This window comes from Telopea speciosissima, chromosome 1, assembly GCF_018873765.1.
Source record: "Telopea speciosissima isolate NSW1024214 ecotype Mountain lineage chromosome 1, Tspe_v1, whole genome shotgun sequence".
In the NCBI taxonomy this organism is placed as follows: Eukaryota; Viridiplantae; Streptophyta; class Magnoliopsida; order Proteales; family Proteaceae; genus Telopea; species Telopea speciosissima.
In genome coordinates, this window is record NC_057916.1 from 16,789,072 (window position 1) to 16,800,943 (window position 11,872).

Consider the following 11,872-nt stretch of genomic DNA (forward strand, 5'->3'; position numbering starts at 1 on the left):
TAGACATTTGGGTGGGTCCATGCTATTAGGTGCTTTTTATGCATTTTATTGGTTTAATTTTGGTAGAAAAGGAGTATGCTATATTGGTTTAAAGTGTCTACAAAGTTGTAGAAAATTATAAACATGTCAGTAACCACCATTATTACATATTAGAGGTTTATATAACTCTTGTAATTGTTTATAACTTTGAACCATGATTTGACTTTCATTTATATTGGGCTAAAAATTTGGCTGGGTGTAGGATTTAGGATAACCTTTGTCGATCACTTCTCGACACATAGCAACTAATGAATTCTATAGAGTTCACCTGTTATGGTGAATGCTACCATTTCCCTATAACATTTATTATGCACAACACACAATGTAGCTCATTCATCTATCTACCCTCTTACTCGTTAGTCTTCCTTTTTTTACCCTAATTTTTTTTGAAGAATTTCATCTGGAGGCTAGGAGGGGGAAAGGGAGGCCAATGCCCGACAACTAGTGGCATGCATTACCATAATTTTTTTTTCTTGGAGAGGGTTCCCTACACTGCTCGAGTGCAGTTTCAGGTGAATGAGAGAACCCCTTTTAGAATCTGACAATAGGGGGAAGGGTATTTATGACATATCACCCCCTCACATGAGCAATGATATGCTAGGGGGTGTGCAATATCATTTTTGAACTAGCGTTGTGCACAATTTTTTCGCTTTTTTCTTTCTTGCGTATCTACTATTACTTTGACAAGTATTGTGTACTCTTTCATAGTCTTGGATTTTTCATTACTTATATTTTGCCATCTAGAAAATTTTGATTGAGCTGAAATTTCACATTTGAGCCAGGGAACCTTAGGATCGGTGTCACTTGGAGACATCTTTGTAAGACCCAAGTTGCCTGGGTAAAGAATTTCTCTTCTGTTATTTTTTAATCTATTCCCTCTTTTCTTATTTTGAAACTGCAGTACAATTCAACTCAGCTCAAATCACCCTTATCAGAATATGAATATGGAGCCAATTCATGGGCAGCAAAGATGAAACTACTTACAGAAAAACAAACAGAAGAATCATCAAGTTGAAGCTATTAATTGGTGGTTCCAAAACACGATTGATCAGAGAGATGTCATGAAAAGCATTAATTACTACCTGAGCATCATCATCTTCAAAAATAACCAAACAACCTGAAGATCCATCACTGCAATATCAGCTTCTCTCAACGCAAAGCTCTTTCCTCAACAAAGACCCATCTTGAGGTTGATGTGATTGGGTTATCCTAACCATTCCATTGTCGAAGACAACCCAACAGAGGATGCTCATGTAGTAATTAACTGCTTCGGATTGTTTTATGCCGATTAGTTGCCTTCACCTAGCTTCAAATCCTTCTCTTGAGTTTCCCAAAATATCAATCATTTTTTTAAAATTTGGAACTAGGCATGCATGGGATATCTGCCTCCATCCATTTGAATTGGATTGGAATCGGTTAGAACCCCAGCAAATTAAATCCAGGAGAAGAATCAAAGATGGTCAGAAATTTATGATTTTTTAGATTTTTTTTTTTTTTGGGGGGTTCAAAAGACTTGTAGATCAAACTACAAAAGGTAAGTAACTGTTATACTTGAAACCATGTAAAATATCACAATCTTTTAGATCTTTAAGATATCTTTACGATGAGATACTCTCTTTTGCTGTCTAAGGAATTGTTATGCTTCTTCTGATTGTATTGTGCAAGATACCACATGGATGGTCACTCTTCTACTTGGATGGTAAAATAAATATTACATGAAAAAATGTATCATTACTAAATATGGTAAAAATTTTAAGTAGTTTATACAATCACATGGGTAATGATTACAAAAGTTTCTTTTTTAGGTTTAAAAATTTTTCCTCCCCTTCCCTATGATTCCCCTTGCAATCAAACGAGGCATTATCTGTTTATAGGGAAAAAGATCGTTGCATAGTCGCATGAAGCCTGCGTCCATACATATGATAAGCACGCGGAATTACCAATCCACCCGGTGAAGTAAAAAATCGCATCCATGTGTATGTTTCTGTATGCACACTCATTGATCCACGGTAGTGCAGAGGTTACACGATCAGGCAACCATATCTTACCTATTTATTAATTAATTAATTAATTGGATCCACAAGACCCTTGTCCAGGTCAGCATCGTACGACAGGGAGAGTTAACCATGTATAACACCCTCAATCACCTCCATTTGTAGTCCACACTACAATGTCCTTCCCTAACTAGTTAATTTGCCGCAACTGATCCCTCAGTGGCTCAGTATATATTTAATGTGCAATGGGGATGATTGGAATTTGAAATAGAATTGCCAAGTGGCACCAATTGAGTAATGATATGCTTGCAAGGCACAACTTTCAAGGAATACTAGGTTCCCACGTGACGCAATTTAACCAGCACATGCCACGTGGAGGCAATTTAAAATAAAAATAAAAGATGTGGAAAGTAGGGTGTGTAAGTTTGGCCTGGTGAAGCCGAGCCCAACCCGTTTTTTAGCCCGCGGGTTAGGGAAGGGTTGAGATTTCTATGCCTAGTGTTGGGCTGGGCTTGGGTTGAGGCCTCAATTTAAGCATGACCTGGCCTGACCTGTTTCTGTAAATATATGTAAATAAATGGGTAGTTATCCATTTCTAACAAAAGAATGTGATGTTTCCAAAAATCACTAGATAAATTTGAGTCACCCATTTTACATCTTATTTTTTTGTTAATCTAAGCCATTTGTTTCCACTTAGAGTTGGGAAAGTGCATAATAATGTCTAGGATACTAGCACCCATGCATGGATATACACGAAATGTGTGTAAATACAAAGAGGGTATTTGATTGAATTAGATGTTGAAATTTGATATATGACTAATCTAGAACATGTCCTCTCTATCCAATGGGCGGAATGGACCTATCATTTATCCACGTGGCAAAATAGATGCCTTGTGGCGTTTGGACAATTAATATACATTTGTTGCAATAATGATTTGTCTAAATTGTATATATTAAATAACAAGATTTTACACTTGTTGAAAGAAAAAATGTGTTACCCAAAAAGGACAAAAAAAATTTAAAATAAAATTACATCTTTTTCACCAACTTTGGTTACAACAAGGTTTTCTCATTATATATATAGACATATTTTAGTGAAAGAGAACATTATGATAGGGGGTGATTTGAATGGACATGTTGGGAGCTATCACAGAGACTATGAAGGTGACCATGGAGGTTATAATTTTGGAGAGAGGAATGCGGAGGAAGTGTAGTGGAAATGAGATGTTGAGATGGATATGTGACAAAGTTAGGAATGACCACATTAGGGTTGATTTGGGAGTAGCCCTGATACATGATTAGTTATGAGAAAATCGTTTTGAGGTTGCATGGTCATGTTCAACAAAGGCCTTGGGATGCTGCCTTACGAATGAATGATTTGATTTAGTTTGAAGGAATAAGAGAGCTAAAGACAAGACTAAAATGACCCTAACAAAAGAGATGGGGAAAGATATGCATACATAGGCCTCATATCAAGTATTCCCCATTTAGTTGGGATAAGGCTGAGTTGTTATAAGGCCAACCCTATTGGGTTGAGATATCCCCACTCAACCTCGGGTCAGGCTGATCTGGGCTTGGGCTGAATTAACGGGACTAAGAGTCGAGTTGCGGTTTGAAACAACCCGGCCCAGTTCGGTCTGGTTGCACTCCCTAGTGGAAAGGTATGCCCCACTTGGGTTTTGAAAAATCGATGGAATCGGTTGTATTCGACTTGGAATCGCCAATCGGTTGCTTTCACGTGGAACTCCAAAATGATCACCTGGGGCTATTGTGGGCATACCGGCAAACACATATACCTCTTGAGTCTGAATAAAGGTGGCAGTGGATCACAGATGAACCTGGAATCCAAATGGGCCGCCAATGGGAAGGCACTCAAGGCCCATAGTTAGCCTTTATGTGTTGGTTTTGATAATTCTGAATCTTGACCAGACCAAAATTTTCAAAAAAAAACAAAACTTAACCCGTTAGAGTTACCCAAGTACCCAACCCAAAAGCTGTGGGCCCAGAACAAGAATCTGTCCTCGTACTTTTCTGGGAACCCAATGAAAATTAAAAATGTTTCTTGATTTAGCAATATTATCAAATAGTACTTGTGCAGCAATGCCTGCAGTACCTTCACTCACCAATTAAGCTAAGGAAAGAAGAAAGAAGAAATGATGATGAATTTGAATTTTTATCGTATTCTGCTACAGTGCTGTAATGCATTGTGCGGCGGCTGGAGAGGCCATGTGCACCATGTGGGGTCTGCTGTGTCACATGGCCTCTGTAGTATCGCACAATGCATTACAGCACCGTGTAATAGGAGAGGATACCGATTCTGATGAACTTATTATTAAATTAAACCTCAAACCTCCATCCTTCTTCAGTCTTCCCCAATCCACTACTGGAATAAATAAAAGAAGCTAAGGATAAATTTTTTTTTAAAAATGACAAATAAAAAGAAACTAAGGGATTCAGAAGATCGAGTAAATTCATTCATCTCATTAATAAGAGATTCATAATATTATCTTCTTCAATTTAAAGATGTATTAAAGGTCAATGGGGATTCATAACATTAAACTGAATGGTTATTATATCCAATTGTGATGGGTGGTGGAAATTTAAAAAAAAAAACTCATGAAACTTAGGGGGGTTTACGTGGCCCTGCATCAACACGGGGGCAATGAAACTATGAAAGCATGGTAGGGATAGAAAGAGGGGTGGGCTTTTCGTATTTCACATGGGGTGGGACTGTCATTTCCCCCCCCCCCCTCTATGTCTTGGCTTAGACACCACACGATCTGGCAGGAATCTTTTTCCCATATTTATTTATGAGAAAAAGAACTTTGCCGGTCAGCTGCATGGTGCTTGTGCCTAGATACAAGAAGGATGAAATGACTACCCTACCCCTGTAAATGAAAATTTTCACTCCGATACATGCGCTCTCAATAGCTCCTGCGTTGGGTTGCAGCCTGGCAGCGATCCTCCTCTCTTTATTAACTTATTTTATAAGGAAAAAAAATCTCTATTAGGTTGCGTGCAGACTATGCCCGTGAATATGATCACATGAAATGACCACCCCACCACCTTGACATAAAAAAAAAAATCGTATCCCCATTGATGCCCTGCCTTGCGCACACTCTTATTGGCCCTTAATCTTGTGCAGGGGGCATGCAGCCTGGCAGTGATCTTCTCCCTATTTTACATTTCCAACTTGAACATTGACTTTCATAATGAAACCATCGCAACACAATCCTCTTCATTAAAACACCTCCTTCTCTTGGGTCCAAAAATTAAGAGAGAAAACTTTAATAGCAGAGAGTACCCTTTCTCGTGAAGAGATCAAAACAAATGCTTCCCTCTCTATAGTCACTATATATTACCCTTACAATTACTCTTATTGACAGTCGTACGCACTATACAACTTTATATCTGCTTACATAGATTTGATACGTCAACTAATATTGCAGCACCCCACAAAAATTATAAAACTATGCAGAAGCAATAAATTACTTCCCTTTAGAGATCCAGAATAATTTATAGGGCCAAGAAAGTCAAAACTCAAAAGATGAGATTTTTCTGTTTATTGTCTTTCTTAATTTTTCTCATGTATAGAGTAAAAGATAAGTATGAACTTTTGTTTAAAAGTAAATGTAGTCTTAGGGTATGCCTACTACCAATCTGGCCAAGATCTTTGGATAAATGTCAAGTTAAACTGGGAAGGTGTTAGGTACCCAACAACTGCTCGACAGACGATCGGTCTTCCTAGATTGCACCTATTTACAATATAATTGTTGGTATTATGTATTATGCACCTAGTTAAACTAATTTTTAAAAAAATTAATTTATCTTGGTTGGAGATTTATGAGTCTAATTAGACTAATGAGAATTAATGTATTAATCCTATTTGATAACTCTTAAGAGATTTAATTGATACATTTTCCTAAGATAGAAACCTAACTTTATGGTCGACCAGCTTAATTATACAAAATGTTAATTTCTTCCAATTTGTGCAGCAGATTTTGATGTCTCACATATCATCGTGAAGGTCTTGATGCGTACTTTCCATCCGTACATCGAACATGCCTAGATTCTACCTAAAAGTGATATAAAGATCGTGTAAAACATAGAATGGTGTTTCATGCTAATCGAGGTCCGGATGATACAAAAATTAAATGCAATTTTGCATGCAGGCTTAAAATGACCAGATAAGGTCATCAGAAGGTTTTTAGGTCACATCGGGTGGTCCAAATACCGAAAAAAAAACCAAGGTAAAATGATTATTTTGCAATTAACGGAATATCAAACGACATCGGAATTAAATGAAACCTTACATGCATATTTAGAATAGTCATATGATGGAATATGAAGCGTTTTGGCTCAAACTGATGTTGTTTAGAAATCGAGGAAAGTACCAAGGGCAAAATGGTCAATTTTGTAAAAGGTACCGAAATTTTGGTGAAACTTCACATAGTGGCTTAAACTGGTTAAATAAGGCTATCCTAAGGGTTTCAGTATTAGGGACAATCTAGGTATAAAAAGTAAAGTAGGGATAAAGTGATAATTTCTGTCATTTGATCACCATGGGAGGGAGTTGGGCCTAGATCATCATCATCGAGACGATCCCAAAGTGTCAAAATGCAGTGTACAGAACACACCAAACATGTGTAAATAGAACTTCCATTTTGTTCGTGACAAGGTTGCTAAACACGAGCTATCTGTTCAGTTAATCTCCTCTACTGCTCAACTTGTTGACATCATGACGAAAGGTCTCCCCTGTACAAGGTTTTAATTTTTATAGGACAAGTTGAAGATCCGATCACTCGGCCCTCCAACTTGAGGGGGTGTATTGAGCGTGATATTGCATGTATATCACATATTTTATTCTCGCTACTATTAGGATGCGAAGTTTTATCAACTTTGGATTTCTTTGTATTTGTTTCCATATAGATCTTTTGTTGTGCTGTTGTTTCCTATGTGGGAGTCTTAGAAACCAAGTCTTGTTTCCTCTCCATTGTTAGGAGACGTTGAATAATATGGATCCAGATCCTCTACTGCCGAGCTGCCCAGCAGGACCGTGCTGCCCAGACACAGTGCTACACGCAATGTCCGCCTTACCCCTACCCGAGTGCCTTGCCCGAATGGGGGGTAAGGCGGTTGTTGTGCGCAACACCGTGTCACGGTCCTGCCGAGCAGCTCGGCAGTAGACGATCCAAATTGTGAATAATAATGAAAATATTATTGCGTTAACATTTCCAAAACTTATTAATGCAGTACTTAATAAAGGGTGAAAAAGGAGTTTTCAAAAAGATAAACGTCATTTAATGCAGTTTCTTTGTAAAATAACAGATTTATCCTCATTGAAAAAACTACATTGAATACTTTTGTGAATTAGACAATGGACAATTAAATGAATGTGTCAAGTTCTAACACACCTATAGAGGTGTTGACACTCCTTTCTTTTTTATGTTATCACTTGCTACTTATGTCTACGGTTTCTAACAAGGGATCTAAATGCTACCTCTATTTTTTGTTTTTTTTAGGTAAACAAATGACACCTCTATTAGTATTATTTTTTTTATAACAAAATGGCACCTCTGTTGGTGTATATAGAACTTGACACCTTCTTTTAATTATCCCTTATTTTATTCCAAAAAGTTATTAAAGTCAAGGGTATAAAAGAGTTTTCAACAATAATTTGAAAGTGACTTATCATTTTGGACTGTTATCAAAAGTTGTCATTGTCACACACATTTTTTCAAGTACAAATATAAAGTTATAACATTTCCAATCGTAGTCATTTTAAGTTCAAAAGGATTTAACAATAAATCCAAAACCAGCCCAATAAAAAACCAAAAAAATATTTATATGAGTTGAGCCATGATTACCATACCATGCCCGACCAGACTCAACTCCGCATATGTGAAAAAAAACCTCAGGCCCACTCTGGCATATGGGAGGAAGGATACTTCCATTCAAAACCCTTATTTCTTATATTTTCGATATCTATATATATATATATATACTTCTCTCTCTCTCTTTCTTTTTATCCATTTCAAATGTAGGACTAAAGCAAGCTTCTAGATAAAAAATTGCGTTGCCCAAAATAAATCCCATGAAATCAAAAGAACAAAGTCTTGTAGGAGGAAAAACCAAATTTTCAAAAGAAAATGAAGGTAAAGCATTTTGAAACTCCTTTATATAAATCATTTGATACAACAAAAAATTACTTTGATTCTTTTTCTTGATTCCAATTTCTAGGGTTTCTGACTAATTTCAACCAATTCTGACTGATTCCATGAATCGAAATCTATGAAGGCCAACCCCGTCTTGGATTCTTAGTTTTAAAATTAACCTTGATTACAGTATGAGATTACGAGATGGCCTTCTTAAAAAATGCTGGGATAGCTCGAGTGCAGTTTTACACTGCTGCTTCTCTCCCTGCCTAGTGACTAGGGTGGATGGTTCTACTTCAAAACGTATACCCAAGTCCTATGGGGACTTTTACTTGTGTTCTCTGATATGATGCCAATTGCCAAGGCCATGGATGGACCATTTTCTCTGATAAGGCCTCAAGGAAAGCCCTGCCTACCAAGTCCTATGGGGACTGTAAATGAAGTCTTATTTTGAAAGAGTTAAATAAAGGACCGAGTTTCCCTCCTCCACCCTAGCGGGGCAGGAGAAGGCAGGAAAAAAGTATCGGGAGGGTATTTTGGAATATACTAAAACCCTAGGAGGGGTTTGTGAACTCGCTTCAATGGTTTGATAAGAATGCTTTAAATTGTGGAATTGGTTTTAATCATTTGATTTCTAGAAGAGAGTCGGTTACAAATTTTGGTCTAATGGTCATAAAAAAAAATAGGGTCAAAGTTGTGCACAACGCCAGCAAAAAAAAATATGAAATTGCACACCTCCTCACATATCATTGTTCATGTGAGAAGATGATATGTCATAAATGCCCCTCCTCGCTTTATTGTCAGATTCTAATGGGGATTTTCTCATTTGCCTAAAACTCCACTTTGGCAGTGTAGGGAACCCTCTCCCTAAAAAATATTGTGTAAGAGTTGTTGTTTCACTATATTTCACGACATAGACATCACATATTCACATGGCACCTCATGAAGGGAGGATCCACAAAATTAATGATCTCCAACTTAGACCATTTGGGCCGTCCAAAAATAACTATTGAACATATGACCACAAAAATTTTAGCTTAATTTAATGCACAGAGAAGTTGATAGAGAAAATATTTTAGTACGGAATTTTCTTATTGACACTTCTCCAGGTGCCAAATAATTTGTATATATTTTTTCAATCAAAAAATTAATAATTTGTAATCTCGTCATTTTTTTGTCCTTTTAATCTTGATGATCTTTGTTTGTCTGAAGCCACCGGCTGTGCACATGGTTCTCATCAGTAAATCTTCTTGATACCAAAAAAAATAAAATTATATAACCACACAAGTACCTTACCTAAATCCACCTTATAATTCAGATGGTTTAACGAAAACACCCACCCCCCTTGCCCCCATGTAGTAAATATAGGTGATATAAATATGCAATAAAGACATCATACCAAAAAATGAATGAATTAAATGAAGAAGCTCTACGAGTACCTCTAGCCTTGGTGGCTTTCATAAAAACCTAACTTAATAACCGTTTACTAAAACTGGCTTATATTTAATACAAAACATTTACTAAATATCCAGTCTGTCCATTTCTTACTTATTTAAGAACCTTGGAGTTATCCATCCATTTTATTAAACCCATTTCATAGTCTTGAAAAATTCTAACAATTAAGCCAAAATAAATCCAATTATTTTTTTATGAATTCTTTTTAGAAAAAGAGAAGACAGATTAGTAGATTACAGAAGCTAATTAAAGATCCCTTCACTGAAAACCAACCTTCTGGCCAGCTAACTCATAACCCACAACTCCAGTAGGAAGGAATTTAGATTGGAAGTTCGATTATACTGCAAAAAGAAGATATATATCTCACTGAGGTATGTTAATGGATTTACCAAAAAACAAATAAAAAAATGGTATGTTAATGGGTCAAAACTAAAAGAGGTTGGATTGAAAGTGAATTCCCCAAAAAGAGCTGCCATTATCACTCAATTAAAAGACATGATCATGAAGTATCTGCCCTTATAAATTTTCAATTTAGTACATTTAACTTCGACTAGCTTCTTGATGGAACACACAGGAGAAGTGAGAGAGAGAGAGAGAGAGAGAGAGAAGATATTATGAGATTTTGAACAATAAGTCTAGCAGTCTTCCAAAATCACAGAGAAAAAAGAAGAGAAAGAACAGAACAGTGAATGAATGGTAGAGCTTGTTGGGTTTTATTATTATTATTGAGAAATTTTTCATCTTTTCTTAGTTTCGAGTCTAGTAGTATATAATCTTTGGTTCATGGATTTTCTTAAATAGCCGTTGGAATTGATTCTTCTTGTAAACAAGTACAAGTACAGGAGCACACACTGAAAATCACTCACACCGACTACTCAAAGCAATGGATGAAAAAACCCTGCACTTGTAATTGCAATATTTACTACTACTTGTTTCCAAAAAAAGAAAATTTCTTTTCTGCAAACCACACTTGGAATTTTTCAACAATTAATACATTTCCTGCTCTCATATTTAAACTCATCTTCTACCTGTACTTCAATTCTATTCAATCCCTTCCCTTTCTTTAACTCTCTTTAATCTCCCTATACCCTCCAACCCTCCCTAATAATTAATTAAGTTTTAAATAAACCCATCTCTCTAGCTATCTCTCCCCTCCCTTATATAAATGGCCTTTAGATGTTCCAAAGCAACAACTTGATCATGCTGGTGGTGGTTTTGGCAATATTGGTGGAGGCAGAGGTGGTGTTAGTGTTACAAACAATAACAACTCACCTCTAAGTAATGGTAGTTGTGGTGTTTGTGTTTTTTCCTGTTCAGCTCTAGTTCTCCTTCTTCGCCGAGCCAAGAGCCATTCTGGGCCCTCTCAGTCTCCTCTTCTCTTCTGCTCTTAGCTTGCTTCATCTCCCTTAACCACAAGGTAATATAATATAGTTTACAGTGAAAACAAACATCATTGTTTCTTCTGTTTCAATTGATATGGGCTCTCTCAAATCACCTCTGTTTCCTCGTATGGTATGATTTAATTGATGGGTTTTGCTTAATATATATATATATATATTTTTTCAACAATTATAGGTGAAAAAACATGAGCCGAAACGGGAAGAGTCCGAAGCTGGATTTAAAGTTGAACCTTTCCCCACCAAGAAGGGTGAACCCAAGAGTGGTGGATTCACCGAACAGGTCGGTATCGTTGTCGCCGACGAGCTCATGTGTGTCGTCGGAGCTGAGCCCAGATGAGGCACTGAGGTACTCCAATAGTCCAGAGGCTACATCGATGGTGTTGGTTGGGTGTCCCCGATGTCTCATGTATGTGATGCTGTCTGAGAAAGACCCCAAATGTCCCAAATGCAAGAGTACAGTTTTGCTTGATTTCCTCCATGATACCAACATCACCACCAACCCCACCAACATTACCAATAAGAAGTCAAGGAGGGACTAAGGCTATCCATTTGCCTCATGCTAATGCTGACAATGATCGATGATGATGATGATGATGCTGTTGCTGTTGATGTTGTTTGTTTGTTTTTTTTTTTTTTTTTTTTTTTGGGTGCTTCTCTTTGTTCTTTTAGATGCATAGACCGCCCTTCTATGGTCATAGGTTTTGTTTTTTTGTTCTACCAAACAACCCCCCCCCCCCTTCTTCCCCATTTTGTATGGCTTCTTACAATAGAAGAAGCAGCAGCAATGCCAATATATGGACAACAACAGTTATGTTTTCAGTTCCAGTTC

General features: G+C 37.0%; 1 protein-coding gene across 2 annotated transcripts; it reads left to right on the forward strand.

Moving 5' to 3' along the window:
* Positions 1-10,323: 10,323 nt before the first annotated feature.
* LOC122642213 (protein GL2-INTERACTING REPRESSOR 1-like) lies at positions 10,324-11,654 on the forward strand. Of its 2 annotated transcripts, none has more exons than XM_043835649.1 (2): positions 10,324-10,883; positions 11,224-11,654. In XM_043835649.1, the coding sequence occupies exons 1-2, from the start codon at positions 10,820-10,822 to the stop codon at positions 11,580-11,582; spliced, it is 423 nt and encodes a 140-aa protein (XP_043691584.1). In that variant the 5' UTR covers positions 10,324-10,819; the 3' UTR covers positions 11,583-11,654. The 2 variants fall into 2 exon arrangements, with proteins under 2 accessions (XP_043691584.1, XP_043691591.1); XM_043835656.1 differs by having other exon boundaries at positions 10,325-11,060; positions 11,226-11,653.
* The last annotated feature ends 218 nt before the right edge of the window (positions 11,655-11,872 follow it).

Coding starts and splice junctions, on each gene's coding strand:
- LOC122642213 (XM_043835649.1), top strand. CDS start 10,820: ATGTTCCAAAGCAACAACTTGATCATGCTGGTGGTGGTTTTGGCAATA. Junction 10,884..11,223: donor AATATTGGTGGAGGCAGAGG/TGGTGTTAGTGT, acceptor ATTATAGGTGAA/AAAACATGAGCCGAAACGGG.